Source organism: Enhydra lutris, unplaced genomic scaffold (genome assembly GCF_002288905.1).
Source record: "Enhydra lutris kenyoni isolate GAN:26980312 unplaced genomic scaffold, ASM228890v2 scaffoldscaffold3, whole genome shotgun sequence".
Classification (NCBI taxonomy): domain Eukaryota; kingdom Metazoa; phylum Chordata; class Mammalia; order Carnivora; family Mustelidae; genus Enhydra; species Enhydra lutris.
This window is the reverse complement of record NW_019154087.1, coordinates 3,428,346-3,450,741: the sequence shown is the minus strand read 5'-3', so window position 1 is coordinate 3,450,741 and position 22,396 is coordinate 3,428,346. Positions and strand designations below refer to the sequence as shown.

Genomic DNA, 22,396 nt, shown 5'->3' with positions numbered 1-22,396 from the left:
TAAATGACTACAAAGTTAAATAAGGTGACAATGTAGAAACAAACATGGCTATTTATGTTTTATGTAAAAGCATTATTTCTAGAAATCACTCTATTAGTAAAAAGACATATTGGAGAGACAGTGTACAATACTGAAAGACTACATTCAAACCTACTCAAAAACTACAATATAAACCCTGGCAGAGGAATTATTGTCTCATCCCTTCTTAAAAGTCTCATGGCTTGAAAGCCCAAGTTTCCAACTGTATGATTATCTGTTATGATGGAAGGGGCTATTAATATTTTGGATGACAGAATTAAAGACTGATAGATAACTAGAGAAATAAGGAATATGAAGTATTATTTGTAAAGGCTTGTACAAAAAAACTTAACTGCATAGCTACAGTACGAGAATAAAAGTAAAAAAAAAAATACCACAGGAGTTGATTGACCTAGATGAGGAAACAGCCTCAGAGTAGTTACTTATATTAGAGATAGTTTCTAGATCTCACAGGTAAAAGCCTTTTCTTTTTGATAAAGTGCCGTGTGTGTGTATTTAAAAATAATTTTTTAAATTTGAATATAGTTGACATATAATGTTACATTAGCTTTAAGTGTACAACCAACACAGTGATTCAACTTTTCTATACATTATGCTATGACTTACTACAAGTATAGCTACCATCTGTCACCATACAATGTTATTACAATATCATTGACTATATTCCCTATATTATGCCTCTTATTCCCATGACTTATTCATTTGATATCTAGAAGCCTATATCTCCTACTCACTTCCCTTCAACCATTTTGTCCATTCTCCCTCAAGAGAGTCCCCTCCCTCAGAGGTAAAGGTCTTGCTCATACTACATATGGGCTACTTTCAAATGGGCATATATAGAAAAATCATTTTGTAAACTGCAAAGCATCATGTAAGTATTATTACCACTCCTTTAGGTAGAAATTCCGAATTATGATGATAGTAATAGGAACATTCATACACTGGAATTTGGAAAGTCCAATAATGAGAGAAAGGAGTGATAATCAATATATTTAAACATCTGCCTTCTCAAAACCCATAGAAAAGGGATCAAAATTGGAATACCCCATAGTTCTCAATGTTTCCAGCAGAAAAAGAACCAATGGAAGGATCAAGGAGGCACATTTTTCAATGGAATGGATGGTCTTCTGAGACAGTAAGTTTTTGTCAACAGAGGTATAGAGCAAAAGCTGAGATGTCCACTTTGAAAGAATACAAAAATCATTCTAGCTATGGATAGAAAGAGTGCCTTAATAACCATTAAGATTTCTTCCTACTGTATAATTCTATTCTAATTAATTTAAGCTGAATACACTTGACATCTATTTTAGAGGTAACTGAAAGGGTGTTAACATTTTCACTTCACACAGTATTGTCATTATATATGAGCAGGTTTCTTCACTGGCCATAATAGTTCCTGTCATAAGCCAATATATAAGCTCTAGGGGTCCATTTATACAGAATCATCATATAGCCGCTTCTTAGAACTAAATACAGCTTTCACTGATAATCACATTATAAAACCTAATGTATACTAGGCATTGCTTTAACTGTCCAAGAACTTTCTAACCAGCAAAGATTTAACATAAATAACACAGTAGACATTTGGGCATTCCTCTTCAAAATGGAGTTTGTCAAGAATGAAGATATACATGAAAATTGATATATAAGAAAACCAAGAAATCCAAGAATACCTCTTTAAAATTTACAGCCTTTTATTATTACAAAAGCAATACATAATGGTAGCAAATCATATAATACAAACGTACATTTAAAAAAATTAAAACATATTCCTACCAATAAGAGACAGCCATTGCCAATTTTTAGTGTAAATTCTTCCAGATCACTCTCTCTGAGATTACCTTTTGTTTTTGACTTTCAACTACATGAATCTGGGCCTCAGTCATATGTTCCTGGTAAAGTGTCTGAAGTCTGTCCAGCTCCCGAGAAACAGTCTGCCAGAGTTCCATAGCCTGAGTTTTTTCCTATAACACAAAAAGAATCAAGAATTCATTAAACTGTTATCAGGCTATTGCATAGTACAAATGAATCATATTGTTTTGCAGAATGAATTCTAGTATATAAAGTCACAAAAATAAAAATGGAACTTGTGTAAAGATGGTATAGTTATATGGTTATATTTCTGATATTATGCACTTGTATTAATAACAATTCAGAGAAGGGGATCCTCAGTGGCTCAGTTGATTAAGCATCTGACCTTTGATTTTGGCTCAGGCCATGATCTCAGGGTTGTGAGACAGAGCCCCGCATTGGGCTCTGCATTGAGTGTGGCGCCTGCCTAAGACTTTCTCTCACCCTCTGCCCTTTCTCCTCCTAACCCTCTCTTAAAAAAAAAAAACAAAAAAAACCAAATAAACAAAAATGTTTCAGAGAATAAACCTAAAGATGAAATTCCTTATGCTGAAATTTTTTCATTCAGATCTTATCCATAAAATTTAACTCTTAAATCAGAGATATGGATTTAAAGCACTATTTTCGTCCTATAAGAAGATGTAAGCCTTAAAAATTACTAAAGAAGAAAACTGCCCCAATAAAGTACTAGATTTTTTTCAGATCGTAAAAGTAATAAATGTTGTAGAAAGTTGGTAAAATATAGCAAACCAGAAAACAAGAATTACCTGTAATTTTACCACCTGATAATATTGCTAGTGTTTGGGTATAACCACCTTTATAAATTTTGGATGTATTCATGTTTTTAAATGTGATTTTGGAACAAAAGTTTGTATTTCTGTTCTTTTAACAAAATTGGGAATCAGACAATATACTGTTTGTACTGTACTATTTTCACTTGGCATTTTATAATTAGAGTTTTCTCGAGTCATTAACTATTCTTTCAATATAGCAAGTCTCAAAGTGTGATATAGGGACCCCTGAAGTCAAAATTGTGTTCATTTTAATATGAAGACATTATTTGCCTTTTTCACTCTCATTGTCTCAGGAGTGTACACTGAAGTTTTCCAAAGTTTATATGATGTGATGTCCTCTCTCTGATGGGTAGTGGAATGTGTTCTTCTGCTCCCATTTGTTTTTTAAAATGTCTCTGTTTTAATCTATAATATGATATTGATAGATATGTAAACCACAAAAAAAGAGTTCTTCGAGGTCCACAATAATTTTTAAGCATCCTGGAGGAGGGTCCTGAAACCAAAAAGGGTAAGAAATGCTAAGCTAGTAGGCACAGAGCATTATTCTCTTTTTATTGTCTAAAAAGAAAAGTAGAACAAGTTCTGGCCATTTGCTGAGGGTTCCTCAGGAAGTTGTTGACTGAATCAGGAAGAAAACTTTGCCTCTTTGTTTCTAAAGCCCAAACTTTTAAAGATTTATTTATTTATTTGAAAAAGAGAGAGAGAGAGAGAGAGATACGGAGAGGGCAGAGGGAGAGAAAATCTTAAGCAGACACCCCACTCAGTGCAGAACCCGATGGAGGCCTCACCACTGGGCTCAATCCCATCACCCTGAGACCATGACCTAAGCCAAAACCAAGAGTTAGATGCCCAACTGTGCCACCTGTTGCCCCCAAAGCCCAAACTTTTAAATCCCAGGTCAGAACTAATCCACCCTGTTTTAGTAAGAATGTAACAAGGTATAGGGAAAAGATAAGCATTCTAAGAAGATAAAGAGTATACATTTAAAAAAAATAGAGGTTCATATATTTTAAGGAAACTATTACTGAAGTATAACATGCATTCAGAAAACACACATGAAAATCATGAATTTTCACAAAGTGGTTGAACCTATGTAACCAGCACACACTTCAAGAAAGAGAATGTTATTACTAGCACCTAGAAGCCTGATAGCCCTTTCTTCAAGATACTACTATTCCCTCAAAGTAACTACTATCCTTACATCATCAATTAGTTTTTCCTAAAACTTACATAGTTTTAAAATTTGTAGACAAACAGAATCTGGAGCCATAAGACTTGAATTCAATCCCTGATTTCTGGCTGAATGATCCTGGACAATTAATTTCAATTCCTTAACAACATTTTCTTCTCAGTAGAATGGTCAGAAAGACACATCATAACCTCAAAGTTTGCAGTTTTACAAACCTGCCTGATGGTAAGAATTATCTGGACAAATAGAAAACCAAGATTCTCTAAAGCAGTGGTTCTCATAGGACTAAACCATCAGCATTACCTCAGAAACTGTTAGAAACACAAACTATTGAGCCTAGACTTCTTGAATCAGAAACTTGGGAAAGGGGAATAATAATCTCTATTTCAAAAAGCTCTTGGGAGATTATAATGCACAAAAAAATTAAGAACCAATGTACTAATATGAATTTTTTAAATGGTATAACCCATTATTTGAAAAATCACAATGTAAGTGATTCCATATTATTAGATTTTTAAACTATTTCTAATTTTCATTATCATATATAACAGTATAACACATTTATTCATCAATTTTCACACACAGTTTCTTAGGATATATTCCTACAATCTATGTGATATCCTAATCTAATTAATTGGTCAAGGGATATAAACACTTCTAAGGCTCTTACTGCCAATCTGCCCTCCAGAGAGATTTTTACAAATCACACTATCAGAACAAAATACTCCAAACTAAAAATATTAAGTTAGGTACTTAATATTTTAATAATGTTATCAGCTCCCGAGGCAATTATACTTGCTTTACCCAACAACTTTTGAACTCAATTTTAATTATCTTCCTCTTTCACAATGATGATGATAAAAATAATAGGTAAATTTATTAATTTGCATGTGTGTTAGGTATTACATTAAGTGCTTTATGGGAATTTCTGAATTACCATAAGAACTCCGTAAGATAAGAATTATTATAATCTCTCTATATAAATGAAAGTAAGGTACAAAAGACATTTCCAACATTACAGATCTAGAAAACAGAATAGAGAACAAACTAAAGAAGTCTGGTGAGAGGTTTTTTTGAAACAAAAGCCTGTTTTCCATGAAAGCAAGGATCAACACTCTCTACTGTATCCTCAACGATTTGCCTATCAGTGCCTGATATTTAATAGACATCTAATTAACACTTGTGAAATAAATGAAGATATCTGAACAGTCAAGTTCTTCATGCTTATTACTTTGATAAAACATAATATAAAAATTATTCTATATTTTACTATAAATTGTATTTAACTTAGTTTTCGTCTCTTCAGTTTGGATTCAGCTAGTCTTCATGTATAACACAAAGGTCTTTCAATTTAGTGATACCAAAACAGTTTTATATGTTTTATCCCACATTAAAAACAAAATACTTAGACATATATGAACCATAAGCAGAATATTTGACATCACTGTTTTGATACTATTGCATTATTAACATTTTCTATTATTTATACTTCATAAGACTGCTTAAACTCTCATTCAGTTGAAATTTTATATTTATTTAAAAAGTACATTATAGATTTTGTGGGAAATTTGTTTATAACCAATCAGCTTTTTCCTTTTTGACTGCTCAGTTGGGCCTCCTCAAATCTTCTATGGAGTGACTGATCCAAAATGTAGCAAAAAAAAATAGGACCATCTTCAGAGAAAAAAATGTGAGGTGGAGCAAAACGTAGAAGGAGAAAGGCAAAAAGAGGATAAGGCAGGAAGAGGAAAAGATAAGGAATGAAAGAACAAGTTTGGTTTAATAAGGAAAAAAGAATAAGTAATTTTGAAGTTTTAATAAAATTTCACATTGGAAATTATAGCAACAAAAGTACTGCAGAGAGATCTTTTTGAGACAGGGTTCTGTTTTTGTTTTGTCTTTTGAAACTACAAATCCTATCCAGTTTTCATCCCACTTCCTCTTTAAAAAAATTATTTTTTTAGTTTTATTGAGGTATGATTGACAAATAATCATTGTACAGAGCACCTGGGTGGCTCAGTCATTTAGTGTCTGCCTTCAGCTCAGGTCATGATCCCAGGGTCCTGGGATGGAGTCCTGCAGCAGGGAGCCTGCTTCTCCCTCTCCCACTCCCCTTGTATTCCCTCTCTTCCTATCTCTCTCTCTGTCAAATAAATAAAGTTGAAAAAAAAAACCCATAATCATTGTATATATTTAAGGTATATTACAGAGGGTTGTTTTACATATGGTCTATCATAATCTTTTTGTAGAGTATCAAGAATTGCATATTGTGCACTAATTTTGATAGCCCGTTAGAAAGCCTTCACACGGCTTAATTAATTTCCATTTACTTCTATATAAACATTCACAAATCCTTTCTGATATTATTATTTTGAACAGAGTTCAAACTAGAGCTTGAAAGTTGGAAAAGTTTGGAAGAGCATACTTTCTCATTATTTTTTTCCTCTATTACTTTTTCAAATCCCTTCCCTTTACACATGAAAAAAAAATCAGTATTAATACATGCTCCTTTAAAAAATAAATACATGCTCTTTTATTATGGTAAATACAGACTGTTTAAATCCAGTTTAATTTAATCAGTTAAATATCACTTTCATAAGTATCAGAATTCTAAAACTAAATTTGTAGGGCACAAAAAATGATTTTCCATAGATAACTATAAAATCAAAATTGCAATGAAGAATTTGTAATCTCCATTTATAAATGAAGAAACTGAGACACACAGCTAGAAAGCAGAACAGAGATTCAAATCCATACAAGATATGAGATGCCTAGGATATAAAACTGTAAATTAAAAGAAAATTCCTGGAGCTCTTGGGTGGCTCAGTCAGTTAAGCGGCTGCCTTTGCCTCAGGTTATGATCCCAAGGTCCTGGGCTGAGCCCATGTCAGGCTCTCTGCTCAGCAGAGAGGCTGCTTCTCCCTCTCCCTCTGCTTGCCGCTGTGACTAGTTGTGCTATTTCTCTGTCAAGTAAAAAAATGAAATTTTTAAAAAAAGATAAAAAAATAAAATAAAATTCCCTTATGTATGATTATACATTTTCAGTGTTGAAAACAAGGTATATATAACATAGCTTCCCAAATAATTCAATTACTACAAGGGAGGAAAAAAGGAGAAGTAATTAGAAGTACAATTTTTGAGAAATATAATTCTATAATCCTTGAAAATTGAGGAAAACACCGTATCAGAAGAAAACACAGAAAACTGAAAATGTAAATTTAGCTGAGTGGATAATTATTTTTTTCCTTAATAATTTTTTAGGGCATTAAAATATATATTTTAAAAGATTTATTTATTTATTTTAGAGAAAGAGAGTGCATGCATGCATGCATGTGAGCCAGTTGAGGGAGGGGCAGGAGAAGGAGAGAGAGAATCTCAAGCAGACTCTCCTTAACATGGAGCCAGATGCAGTGTTCAATGTCACGACCCTGAGATCATTACCTGAGCCAAAATCAAGTCAGATGCCCAACCCACTGAGCCACCCAGGCACTCCTGGCATTAAGATATTTTTTATAAGACATAAAAAGCATGTCAAAAGATTTATGATTCAATTAAAATATACATTTGGTAGCTATATTTTTAACAACCAGAGAGGGTATATATTACAAGTTTTGTTAGCTGTTAACTATTCTTATAAATTGTAGAAAATCAGTAAGTACTAATTTTGCTATTCTGTTGTTTTCATAAATAATGATTAACACAGATTCTGTTTATTCAGAATATAGTTTAAAAAATTTACATCACTCACTTGATTGGCTAGTTGTAATTGTTCTCTTAAATTCTTGACTGTTTCATCATCTGTATACATATCATTTCCCGTATCTATGCCAAAGGGAAGGGTCTCCAGCTGCTTTTCAACAGCATCTTTTAATTCGCTGTGCAACCTTCAGAAAAGAGTTAACACAGTAATAATGTAATTTCATTTTACCAACAGTTATCACTATTTGAAGGTAAACTAAATAAACATTTGGACACAAAAAACAGTCTTTAAAATAATTTAAAATAATTCTTTACACAAAAATAATTTTTAAGTAGACTTCAAAAATTAAATTGTTAATCACCATTAAATACTGAGCTATGAAAATAAAAATATGACAATTTCAAATGCATTAAATTTGTCATAATTAATTCAAGCATAATTCTGTTTGTCCTAAGGAGATTTTAGTTATTCAAGAAGGTAAAATTCAGATATTATATCTTATTAATTTATGAAACAAGCCATTCAGAAAAAAAAAAAAATGGAACTGTAACCGTGGTTTCATGTAGTCAATTAAAAGGAAATGGGATATAAAATACTGTTGAATTATTTATTGTCTTCATTGTGTTTCACAAAACTCAGGCAACATCTTACTTAATCCCGTTAATAAACAGAGTAGAATAAAGTTGTTGCTAGTTATGCAATCAAGATGATTAGAGGCTTTACATTTCAGCATATTTTACATAAGCTTGACTACAACTCTGTAAACCTTAAATTCAATATTAATCAACATTAAATTACAAATATTTTATATTTTAAAACAGCTAGCAAAAGAAAGCTATAGAAGTACACATTAAAAGACTGATTAAGTGTTTTACTTTAAAATGATACAAACCTAAAAGGAAAAATATATTTATAGTATCAGAAAAACTTAAAAACCTTTAATGCATAAATTATAAGCAGAAAATGTTATTTATAATAAACACATCTCAAGGTAGTTTCCCAAAGAAACTGCATCCATCCATTTAAAATAAAGAGAATTACCTGCTGATATTAAAAATCTCCTTGAAACTAGAAAACTTCAATCTTAATTTTAAGAATATATTTATTGAAAGCAAAGTTCATCAAACACATGAAACTCACAGAATAATTAACTTTAGAAACAACAAAAAAATTAATTACTCCCTAAGGAAAGGGCAGAGGTTGCTGATTATTCCCTAGTTAAAAATTTTATCAACAACACATTCATATTTTAAAATATTTCTATTATTTCTTTGGTTTTTATTTTAGTTTTTAATTTAATTTCTCTTAAGATTTTATTTATTTATTTGACAGAGAGAAAGACAATGAGAGAGAGAACACAAGCAGGGGGAGTGGGAGAGGGAGAGCACACTTCCTGCTGAGCAGGGAGCCCAGGACCCTGGGATCACGACCTAAGCTGAAGGCAGACACTTAAAGACTGAGCCACCCAGGCACCCCTAAGTTTTTAATTTTAATTTCAATATAGTTAACATATAGTGTTACATTAGTTTCAGGCATACAATACGGCAATTCAACAATTCTATACATTACTCAGTGCTCATCACAAGTGCATTCCTTAATCCCCATCACTTATTTCACCCATCCCTCCCTCCCTCCCTCCTGGTAACCATCAGTTTGTTCTCTACATCTAAGGCCATGTTTCTTGGTTTGTCTCTTTTCTACCCCCGCTTTATTCACTTGTTTTGTATCTTAAATTCCATACATGAGTGAAATTGTATGGTATTTGTCTTTCTTTGACTGACTTATTTCACTTAACATTATACTCTAACTCGATCCATGTCATCGTAAATGGCAAGATTTCATTCTTTTTTTTAATGGGTGAATAATACTCCATTGCAGGTGTATACACACACACACCCACAACTTCTTTATCCATTCATCATGGACACTTGGGCTGCTTCCTTGATTTGGTTACTGTAAATAATGCTGCAATAAACATAGGGTTGCATATATCTTTTCAAATCAGTGTTTCTGTATTCTGTGGGTAAATATCCAGTAGTACAATTACTGGATTGTAGTGTAGTTTAATTTTTACCTTTTTGAGGACCTTCCATACTGTTTTCTACAGTGAGTACACAAGTTTGGATTCCAAACCAACAGTGCACAAGTGTTCTTTTTTCTCCACATCCTTGCCAACACTTGCTGTCTCTTGTGTTTCTGATTTTAGCTATTCTGACAGGTGTAAGGTAGTATCTGTGGTTTTGATTTGATTTCCCTGATGAGGAATGCTGTTCAGCCTCTTTTCAGATGTTGGGCACCTATGTTTTCTTTGGAGAAATATATGTTCATGTCTTCTGCCCATTTTTAAATTGGATTATTTTGTTTCTTGGTGTTGAGTTATCTAAGTTCTTTATATATTTTGAATACTGTTTAGCAGATATGTCATTTAAAAATATCTTCTTCCAATCTGTAAGCTGCTTTTTAGTTTTGTTGTTCCCTTTGTTATGCGTAAGCTATTTATTTTGATGAGTTCTAGTATTTTATTTTTGTTTTTGTTTCGTTGTCTCAGAAGACCTATCTAAAAAATTGTTGCTATAGCTAATGTCAGTGACATTTCTGCCTATGCTCTCTTCCAGGATTTTTATGGTTTCAGGCCTCACATTTAAGTCTTTCATCCATTTTTGATTTATTATTGTGTCTGGTGTAAGAAAATGGTCCAGTTTCATTCTTTGGTGTGTAGTTGTCCAGTTTTCCCACATCAGTTGTTGAAGAGATTGTCTTTTTCCCATTGCATATACTTCCCTTTTTTGTCGAAGATTAACTGAACATAAAATTATGGGTTTAAATATTTCTGGTATCTTAAAAAATACTTCATAATATAAAATATAGTAAGAGTTTTTTATTAAAAAAGACATCCCAAGTCCCAGAGAAAAACCATTGTAATGGTGTGATATATTTTCTAGCAGAATTTTTGCTCTCCATTAAAAATAGACAATTATACCATATTGCTAATATTTTATAACCTGGCTTTTAAACTTTATTATTGAAACATATGCATTCTTCCAGACTATAAAATATTTCCCTATAAATACTTTAATGATGGCATAATATTCCATCATTTCCATTATACAGGTATTTTCATCATAAGTCAACTCAGGTAAACCTCCTAGAGTAATTTTGAATGAAATGAAAAAAACAGTAAAGTTAATATTCACTTACACTAAAAACATTATAAACATTGAGAATTAAAATGTTTTCTTTGTTAAAAAAACAAAACAAAACAAAACCTATCCCTTATAATCAACAGTACAGTTATAAACAACAGTAAGACAGCTATTAGCATTTTTATAAAAATTTTTAAAGGTCACAGAAAAATCATAATTTTCTTCCATTGATTATTAAGATCACTTTCCACAGCTTCACTTTGCATGGTCATTTTTAAAGTCTCGCACTATCATACATAGCAAGGACTGCCTATGTATAGCTTATTTTTGTTTTAGTATATTTAGTACTTAGGGCTGGGGGTCCAATCTTGGGAGTTTTCAACATCTGCTGGCTCTTACCCAATGTGCCCAGATTCCCTAGGTATTTTATAATTCCTTAGGTGTTTACGTTAGTTTACTGTTCTTTTTCTAACCTCTTTTGCAAATTCTTAGAGATCACTGATTTTAAGACTTTCTTTTCTAATATATACAGTTAAGACTTTGGATTTTCCTCTAAGAATGGCCTTAGCTGCAACCTATAAGTTTTTTTGCTTTATTTTCATTATCGACCAGTTAAAAGCATGCTCTAATTTTTCATTGTCAATCCTTTGATCTATACGTAATATTGAGCAGTTGCTTAACTAAAGAACAGTTAGGGATTTTCTAGTTATCTTTTAAAAATTTGATTTCTAGTATAACTTTCACTGTCATCAAAGAACATAAGCAGAGTAATTCTGATACTTTAAAAATCCCTGAGTTACTTTTTCAAACTGGTTAATTGTGGAAATGTTATATGTGTACTTTGAATGAATATGTATTCTGAAGGTGTTGGGTATTAGTATTCAATATATGTCCCTTACAGATTTGTTAACTTCATTGTTCAAATATCACATACCCTTTTGTTGTTGTTGTTGTTTTTTGCTTGTTTTTTCAATTACTGAGAGCGATCTATTTGTGTTTCCTACTATCACAGTTTTTCTCTGGGGTTTGGGGTACCTTTTTATTTTAATTTTAAAAAATTTTTATTTATTTATTTGACAGAGAAAGAGGGAGAGAACACAAACAGGAACAGCAGGCAGAGGGAGAGAGAGCAGCAGGCTCCCTGCTGAGCAAGGAACAGGACCCTGGGATCCTAACCTGAACCGAAGGCAAAGAAACTGCATCCATCCATTTAAAATAAAGTTGCTTAACCAACTGAGCCATCCAGGCACCCCTGGGGTGCCTTTTTAAAAATTCTTGTTATAGGGACGCCTGGGTGGCTCAGTTGGTTGGACGACTGCCTTCAGCTCAGGTCATGATCCTGGAGTCCCGGGATCGAGTCCCACGTCGGGCTCCCAGCTCCGCGGGGAGTCTGCTTCTCTCTCTGACCTTCTCCTAGCTCATGCTCTCTCTCACTGTCTCTCTCTCAGATAAATAAAATCTTTAAAAAAAAAAAAAAAAAATTCTTGTTATAGGGACGCCTGGGTGGCTCAGTCAGTTAAGCTTTTGGCTCAGGTCATGATCCCAGGGTGCTGGGATCAAGTACCACACTGGGCTCCTTGCTCGGCAGGAACTCTGCTTCTCCTTCTGCCTGCTTCTCCCTCTGCTTGTGCTTTCTCTCTCTCTGACAAATAAATCTTTTAAAAAAAATCTTGTTATATTTATATTTTGGTCGTTTTTCTCTTACTAAACATTTTCTGTCAGGAAAAGTAAATATTTAAAAAATAGTAAAGCATATTTAAAAATAACCTTTTGTGGGGCACCTGGGTGGCTTGGTTTGTTAATCGACTGCCTTTGGCTCAGGTCTTGATCCTGGGGTCCCAGGATCGAGTCCCACATCTGGCTCCCTGTTCAATGGGGAGTCTGCTTCTCCCTCTGACCCTACCCCCTCTCGTGCACTCTTTCACTCTCTCTCAAATAAATAAAAACTAAATAAAAATAACCTTTTGTTATTGACATTTTTAAGTGCTTTAAAAAAATTTAATTGGTCTGTCTTGCCACTCAGTGCTATAATTGAATTTTTTGATTCTAGAAGAACAGAAAAATTGAAAATTTTCCATCTGAGCCTTTGTTACTGAGTGCTTACAAATTTAAAACTGTCATATCTTTTGGGAAAATTGAATCTTTTATCATCATGAAATATCTCTTTTTACATCTAATAATCTGTTCTTCATTAAAGTCTACTGTGTCCAATATTATCAGCTTTCTTTTGGTTAGTACTTGCATGCTGTATCTATTTTCCATCCTTTCATCTGCATCCATTCTATTTTACATTTTAGGAATCTCTCTGATAAGTATATACCATAATTGGTTTCTTTTTTTAATCTCCTCTGATACATCACTTTTTTTATTATGTTCAGTTAGTCACTATAGAATACATAATTAGTTTTTGATGTAGTGTTCAACAATTTATCAGTTAAGTGTAACACCAAGTGCTCATCACAGCATGTGCCCTCCTCAATACCTATCACCTTATTAACCCCTCCCCTGTCCCCTTTCCCTTCTGAAACCCACAGATTGTTTCTCGGAGCCCATCTTCTCTCATGGTTCATCTCCCTCTCTAAATTATCCCCCTTTGGATTTCCCTCCCTTCCCCTATGGTCCTCCATGCTATTGGTTATGCTGAAGCCATATGATAATTGTCTTTCTCTGCTTGACTTACTTCCTTAACATAATCCCTTCCAGTTCCAACCACATAGATGCAAATGGTGGGTATTCATTGTTTTTGATGGCTGAATAATACTTCAATGTATATAAGTACTACATCTTCTTTATCCACTTATCTGTTGAAAGGCATCTTGGCTTCTTCCACAGTTTGGCTATTGTGGACATTGCTGCTATGAACATTAAGGTGCATGTGCCCCTTCTTTTCACTATATCTCTATCTTTGGGATAAATACCCAGTAGTGCAATTGCTGGGTCATAAGGTAGCTCTATTCTTAACATCTTGAGGATCCTCCATACTGGTTTCTAGAGTAGCTGTACCAACTTGCATTCCCACCAACAGTATAAGAGGGTTCCCCTTTCTCCACACCCTCATCAACGTTTGTTGTTGCCTGTTTTGTTGATTTTTACCATTCTAACTGTTGTTAGGTGGTATCTCATTGTGGTTTTGATTTGTATTTCCCTGATGGCTAGTGATGTTGAGCATTTTTTCATGTCTGTTAGCCATTTGTATGTGTTTTTGAGAAGTGTCTGTTCATGTCTTCTTCCCACTTTCTAACTGGGTTATTAGTTTTTTGAGTGTTGAGTGTGAAAAGTTCTTCACAGATCTTGGATATTAGTCCTTTATCTATAATGTTATTGCAAATATCTTCCTCTATTCCCTGGCTGCCTCTTAGTTTTACTGATGGTTTCTTTGGTGTGTGGAAGCTTTTTATCTTGATGAGGTCTCAAAAGTTCATTTTTGCTTTTGTTTCACTTGCCTTTGGAGATGTGTCTTGAAAGAAGTTATGGTGGCCAATTTCCAAGAGGTAACTGCCAATGTTCTCCTCTAGGAATTTGATGCATTCCTGTCTAACACTGAGGTCTTTCATCCATTTTGAGTATATCTTTGTGTATGGTATAAGGGAATGATCCAGTTTCATTCTTCTATATGTAGCTGATATACCTCTTCTATTTGCAGCATGTAATACACTGAAATTTAATTACGGATATATTTGGATTTATATATACTACCTTAGTATTTATTTCTATGTCTGCCTATTATGATTTTCTCTACTTATGTGCTTTCTTTTGATTTTTTTTTTAATGTGTTCATTTTAGGTGACTCTTTTTAAAAAAATAAGAATTTTTGAGTAGTTTTAAGTTCACAGCAAAAGTGAGCAGAAAATAGAGATTCCCCAGTATAACCTTTGGCCCCTCCAGCATGACCTCCCCCACCAGAGTAGTACATTTTGTTGTAACCGATAAACCTACATTGACACAATTACCCAAAGTCTATAGTTTACATTAAGATTCACTCTTAGTGTTGTACATCCTATAATGACATGTATCCATTACTAGTGTCTTACAGAATAATTTCACTGTCCTAAAAATCCTATGTGCTCTGCCTTTTCATTCACTCTACTCCCACCCCCTCCCCCAACCCCTTGCAACCACTGATCATTTTATTGTCTCCACAGGTTTTTTTGTTTTTGTTTTTGTTTTTTTAAGATTCTTTATTTGAGAGAGTGTGTGCAAGCAGACTTTGGGGTTTGATCTCACAATCCTGAGATCATGATCTGAGCAGAAATCAAAAGTTGGACACCCAACCAACTGCACCACCCAGGTGCTCCTTTTCTCCATTGTTTTGCCTTTTTCAGAATGGCACACAGTTTGGAATCATACAATCTGTAACCTTCTCAGATTGGCTTCTTTCACTAAGTATTATCTATTTAGGGCTCCTTCATATCTTCTCCTGGCTTGATAGTTCATTTCTTTTTTATTGCTGAATAATATTCCATAGTTTGAATGTACCACAGTTTATTTATCTGTTCACCTATTGAAGGACATCTTAGTTGTTTCCAAGTTTTGGCAATTGTGAATAAAGCTGCCATAAACATTCATTTGCAAGTTTTTGTGTAGACATAAGTTTTCAACTGCTTTAGGTAAATATCAAAGAGTATGATTGCTGGATTGTTATGATAAGAATAAGTTTCATTTTTTAAGAGACCACCAAACTGTCTTCCTGGGTGACTGTACATTTTGCTTTCCCACCAGTAATGAGTGAGAGTTCCTGTTGTTCTATATGTTTTTATTATTCTATTTTTCTACTCTATTAGCCTGGTAGTTATAGGATTCTTTACTTTCAGTGTCTATCCTAGAGATTATAACATGCTTATAGAATTAGCAAAACTAATTTAGTATTCTATTTTTTTTTTTTTGAGTAATGCTGGAAGCTGAGAATATTTTAACTCTATTTACCCTTTTCCCAAGTTTATGATATTGCTGCCTTGTATTTTAATTCTCTACAGATATTTTAGAAACATTATTATCATTGCAGAATAGTTATCTTTATTAGACTTTCTCTCATAGTTACCCTTTCCTTTCTTTTTATAGAATATCCTAAGATTTTAATTTTGCTAATGATAATTTTCTCCACTTTTCATCTGAAAATGTACTTATTTGACTTCTAGAAAAATGTTTCATTAGATACATAATTTTAAGTTAATAGTTTTTCTTTCAGCTTTGAAGATATTCCACTGTCTCCCGATTTCCATCATTTCTGTTGAGAAGTTCATTTATGGCTTACTGCTGTTTCTTCAAAGATAATTTTTCTGCTTTGAACATTTTAAAAAATTGTCTTTACGTATTTGATCTTACAATAATGTATCTATAGTTTTTTATACTATCCTGCTTATGATACATGGTGTTTCTTTAATTTGTGGATCAATGTCTTTTTGCCCTCTCTTTCTGGGACTCAAGTTATATGAATTTTAGCCCTTTGCACTATTTCTCTTATGTCTCTTATATTATTTCCTGTATTTTTTAATCCTCTTGTCTCTCTGATATTCATTTAGAATATTTTCTTCAGACTTGGACTGGATTCCATTAATTCTCTCTTCAGTTATATCTTATTTCATTACTTTATTTTTTTTTTTTTCAGTTTCAGAATTTCAGTTTGGTGTTTTTTTTTAGCATTCCCTTTTCTCTTATGAACATTCTCAAAGTTGTCTTTTTCATTGAACATATTAAGCAGAGTTATTTTAAAGACCAGTCCTGTGGATTTTTTTCTATTATTTCTATTATTCTATTTCTATTAATTCTTATCATTTAAAAAAACTCTGCTGTCTTAAAAATACGAGCCTGATATTACATGTAAAAATATTTGGAGATATTGTGAGGTCTAGCAATAATGTTATCCTCCTCTAAAACAGTCTTCTTTTTTTTCCCACAGGTGACTGGGTGCATTATCAATTTCTGATCACCTTATATCAACATCAGGGATTCAGATAATTCCAAGCTATGTTTTAGATCTTTTTAGGACTAGTATATTTTGGAGGTCACTCTTCTAGGGTATCCCAACCCAATGCCTGGAAACTTCCTGAGCCACTCACCCTCAAATCTAATGGCCCCTGACTTTCAAATTTAATCTCTCTAGCCCTATAAATTTGTTTCAAGGTCAGTTTTTCAACCTCTCTTCTCCTCCTCCGGGATAGGGAGATTTACCTAGGGGAAGGCATCTCCAAAAAGCAGGCTCATATTCCTGGATTTCATTTTTTTCCTGGTCTTGCCCTATAATTCTCCACTGAGTCCAATTCATTTAAATAGATCTGTTGTCAAATTTTTGTCCCAATTTTCTAGTTTTTGTCTAGAATTTCTAGTTTTCCTCAGGAGTCTGATTACCTAGTCTTGATATCATTGTAAATAAAACTCCCTAGTTCACTTATTTTCAATTTGATTTTTTAATTGATTTATGTTCTAAGTACTAGTCTGGCTACATCTCACTAGTTTGATATGTTGTTTATTCTAAGAAGTTTTTAATTTCGGTTTTCAATTCCTTTTCATCTCAGGAGTTAGTTGAAAATGTAGTTAAATTATCTGTGCCTGTTTAAGATTTTATTTATTTGAGATGGAGCACAAGCGCACATAATGGGGTAAGGGTGAGGGGCAGAGGGAAAGGGAGAAGCAGACTCCTCACTGAGCAGGGAGACTGCAGCAGGGCTCAATCCCAGGACCCCAAGACCATGACCTGAGCCTAAGGCAGACACTTAACTGACTGAGCCAACCAGGCACTGCTGTTTTTTGCTATTTCTAATTTTACTATATGTATGACTATATATATATTTATATATATATATGATATTTTGCTATATATATGACTTATATTGCTTTAAATTCGTATGTGTGTATAACAGTGGGCAAGGTTTGCAATCCATGTCTATGTTTATAAATGTTTCATGGGCCTTTAAAAACAACAGTGTATTCTTCTTGGTTGATATGAGTGCATATAAATAGAAAATATTATACTCAAACTTGCTAATTAGTTCTTCCTATCCTCTAATCTTTATGCTTATTTTTCTTATACATTTTTGCCCTTGTTTCCTCTGAAACATAATTGTAATAATATATTTGCAAATACTGATTAAATTTATTTTATCTAATTCTCTAAAAATATTAGCAGTATAATTGAAGATTTTTTTTTTTTTTTAATTTATTTATTTGACAGACAGATCACGAGTAGGCAGAGAGGCAGGCAGAGAGAGAGGAGGAGGCAGGCTCCCTGCTGAGCAGAGAGCCCGATGCGGGACTCGATCCCAGGACCCTGAGATCATGACCTGAGCTGAAGGCAGAGGCTTTAACCACTGAGCCACCCAGGCGCCCAGCAGTATAATTGAGAAAATAAAACCATTTAGTTACTGCAAAGATCCAAGGAATTAATCTTTTCCAAAGGTTTTTTTAATATCTCATTAATAAATCTTGAAGATTAGACATCAGTAATTGAATCATGTTCAATAAATACTTGAAGAGGTATTACATACAAGATGGTAAGACTTCTGGTTCTAGTTGTACTTATTCAAATATATAATAATTAAGTCAAAATGTAAGAGCTTAGGGCCACCTAGGTGGCTCAGTTGGTTAAGTGTCTCTCTTCAGCTCAGTTCATGATGACAGGGTCCTGGGACTGAGCCCCTGCTCAGCAGAGAGCCTGCTTCTCCTTCTTCCTCTTCTGCTCCCTCTCTGCTGCTCCCTCCATCTCTTTGTCAAATTAATAAAATCTTTTCTTAAAAAAAATGTAGAACCTTGAGAAAATAAAAAGAAGAAAGTTCCATCATTTTGGATGGCTTGAGAGTAAGAAGAGAAATCATATAAAGCTTTGTGGAGGTAGACAGTGTTATCCTTATTATTATTTTTATAAGATATTTATTTATTTGTGTGTGGGAGAGAGCATGCACTGAGCGAGCAGGGGGAGTTACAGGCAGAGGGAGAAGCAGGCTCTCAGCCAAGCAAGGAGCTGGGTGGGGGACTCAATCCCAGGACTCTGAGATCATGACCTAAGCGGAAGGCAGATGTTTAACTGGCTGAGCCACCCAGGTGTCCCTATTTTTATTATTATTAACTAGTAGTGTTCATTTTTCCTGCTGTCACCACTGATCAGTTGATCTCTATTTTCTAGTGCAGTTTCTAGAAAAAGTCAATCTTACTGGTTTAGCTAAACTGATTTGCTAAGATCTAACTATGGCCCACTTAATATGTGGGCCATAATTAGGAAGCTAGATAATCAGGAAGCAACTACACCAACTGCTGGTTCCAAGTTCACACCTTTTCATCTGAGATCCTGGGATTAGGATGTTACTGTCTAAGAGTTATTGCCTGTAGGAACAACTTACTTTAGCTTCAATAGAAGCTAATATTCAATGGTGTTAGGTATATAGCAGTAAAAAAGAATAGACAAAGGCCTTGCTCGCATGAAGAATACATTCTGGTAGATAAGACAAAAAAAATAATCAAAAAGGCAAAAATAGAAGCTGCCCAGAATTATCAGCTCTAGTGCTACAGTACACTTGTTAGATCTCAGCCACAAAATTAGATCCTCAGATACTGCTTTCCCTCCCACTTATCTCCTAATTTAGGTTTCCTACAAGTACTTATCATTAGCGGAACCTAATTCATATCCTGAGCTAGTTTTCAGTTTTCCAGCCTCTGTAATACAGGAAGGCATACTAAAAAGAGGTTGGAACAGTCAATCTACATCATAGCTGCAAGAACCCGTTATTATTACTTTAATTAAATATGACCCAAAGTGGTAAAATTAAACTATAAAAGAGTTTTTTTCCCCATGAAACCTAAACTGAAAACAAAATGCTCAATAAAGATGAGTCGTTAAGTAACTACTGTTGAATTAGAGGTAAGTAAAATATTTACAAAAAGTCAGAAAAATTATAAAATCACAGATAAAAGGAGATCAAAAGGATCTCTAAGTTTTACCCTTCAAATAAACTCAATCTAGAAATTATAAAAAGTGAATTATATGGTTTTTGCATAAAAGATAAAGCACTATTCAATGGTGTTAGGTATATAGCAGTAAAAAAGAATAGACAAGGGCCTTGCTCACATGAAGAATACATTCTGATAGATAAGACAAAAAAAATAATCAAAAAGGCAAAAAAATAATTTCAAGTAGTAATAGGTGCCATAAATAAAATAAAATTGTATTATAGAAAAAAGAAAGAAGAGGGTGGAAATAACTAAATAATGTAGTCAGGGAATGCTTTCCTGAAAAAGGGCTGAAAAAAGGGTAGACAGTCCTACTAGTCTTCTAGAGAAGAGTATTCTAGGCAAAAGTATTAGGTAAGGTCTTCAGGGGAACACTGGTTTGCTAGGTTTGAGAAAGCCAAATAAGAAGGCTGGCGTGACGAGAGACTAGTAATCAAAGGGAACCATGGTAAGAGAGTATGTATATGCACATAATAAAAGAACAGTAAAGTGGGTTATAAACGGAGACATAGAGAAATCAGGGTAGCTCTGGTTTTATATGAGATTTGAAACAGAAATTTAACACTTTATAAAGCTTGGGATTTGGGCGGACTTTTGGGGATGTTCTTCCTCACAGACCTCAGGTAACTCAAGAACAGCAGTGTTTACTACAGACAATATATCAATGAATGTGGCTGTGAGTCAATAAACTTTCATTTACAAAAAGAGATAGCAGGCCAAATCTGATCCACAGGCTGTAGTTTATGAATCTTTGACAGATGCAATTAAGCCTATCAGTTAGTCTATTTTGGCTGTAAGTAACAAAATGCCTAACAAAAAATAAGGACAGTCATTTTTTTAAAAAGATTTATTTATTTATTTGAGAGCATGCGAGAGTGAATGCACAAACTAGTGGGGGGAAGAGCAGAGGGAGAGAGGGACAAGCAGACTCCCCACTAAGGAGGGAGACCAACAATGGGCTCGATCCCAAGATCCTGAGATCATTACCTGAGCCAAAATCAAGAGTCTGATGCTTGACCGACTGAGCCACCCAGGCACCCTAAGGATGTTTGGTCATTTTTGTCTGTTTTATCACTGCATCACTGATGTATTCACTTGAATAGTGCCTGGCACTTACTTAGTACTCAATAAATACTTGTGAATGAATGACTGAATATTTTATTACCTCATCTAATAAATCAGAAGGGTAAGTGGTTCCAGATTTGTTTCAGCAGTTCAACAATTCCCTTCTTTCAATGTTCATATCTACCCCCATGGATACAAAATGGTTTTACCAACTTCATAAACCACTTTCTAAAACGACAAGCTGGAAGGAGGTAAAGCTTTCTTCTTGCCAGCCACTTTTTTTTTTTTTTTTTTTTTTTTTTTTTTTTTTTTAATCAGGGAGAAGATTCTTTACCAGAAGCTCTACAACAGACTTTCTCTTATACTTCACTGGCTAAAAGTAGGGTTCTGTATTCATTCCTAGACCAATCCCTGGCAAAAATAAATTCAAACTAGTTTAAATAAAAGACTTATCATCTAAAATTGTGGAAGCAGCTCTTCTCCCCCAAGCACATGGACACTGGAATAAAATCAGAGCTGAATGAAAGAATTAAAAATGGCTCATATGGAGACAACAAATGAATAGCCTGAATAATAATTTAATAAACAATAAAAAATTAGTATTTAGTGCCAGAAAGTGCTGTACATATAATCCTGCATTCAATTTATTTCCTCTGATAAGTTTTGAGGAGAAAAGATGGTATTACAGGAAAAAAAAGGACAAAACAAAATATATGTTCTCAACAGAAGCTGGATTTCAAAGAACAAATTTAAAAATGGGAGGAAGGAAAGTATTTTTTCACCTCTTCCTTAGCCTGATTTAAAATGACTTCATTATTTCCTATCTGTAGTCAATTCTTACATTATATCCACCCATATAAAAATGTAAATATTAAAACGTTTCTAAAACCCAACAGTGTAGAATTGCATACTACTACACAATCCATGTCACTGCTAGCTTCCATTATTCAGAACTGACTATGTACACACATTTAAGATACTTTCCTTAAAAATGATAAACTCTTGATTTTGCAGTCCTCAACTGCAACACATAATTAAAGGTAGTATGTTGCCCTAAAAACATAATAAGAATTCACTTTAAAACCAAGAAATTTTCCAGTTACCAAAAATGCCTTTATAATAAGCTCAGAATCCATTTGTTCCCACTTTTCCTATTGTACTAGGAATAAATACATTCGTGAGACATGACATTACTATTAAATAGGTGAAGGCAGATTTTTAAAAGACTGGCTTAAAAAGAACCAGACATGAAAGGAAGTAAGTATGTGGAATCAAATACAGGAAATACAATGATTATCTAGACCATATAGTACCTTTTCTATTCCCATTACATTAAAATACAAGCTTAATCTACATACATTGGTGATTCAGAAATCTTAGCAATGTTCTTTACTAGGAATAGCATAGTTTATTTAATAACTTTTTTGAGAAAGAATAGTAAATCATAAAAAGTTAAAGTTAGAAAAGCTTTTCCCGGGGGAAAAACAAATAAGAAAAATTGAAAACCCAATTAAAGGATTTATTTACACTTCAGCCAACATTAGTAGCTTAAATATATGAAGCTTTCAGAAATTAAAGGAGAAATAGTGAAACATATTTTTTAAAATTGAAGGGAGAAGATGACAAAATGGTCAAAACCAGACATACGAATTCCATGGGAGTTCTAGATTATTCTAAA

The 22,396-nt window shown here is 33.6% G+C and overlaps 1 protein-coding gene across 2 annotated transcripts in view; it reads right to left on the bottom strand.

Annotated features, from left to right (window-relative positions):
* Window positions 1-22,396, bottom strand: part of LOC111154238 (sodium channel and clathrin linker 1) — a 191,423-nt gene that overhangs the window by 142,785 nt on the left and 26,242 nt on the right. For both annotated transcript variants that reach the window (XM_022513725.1, XM_022513735.1), the window contains exons 6-7: window positions 7,622-7,757; window positions 1,881-2,003 (exon numbers count right to left, since the gene is read on the bottom strand). In XM_022513725.1, coding sequence (XP_022369433.1) covers window positions 1,881-2,003; window positions 7,622-7,757 — 259 coding nt within the window. The remainder of the gene's footprint in view (window positions 1-1,880; window positions 2,004-7,621; window positions 7,758-22,396) is intronic.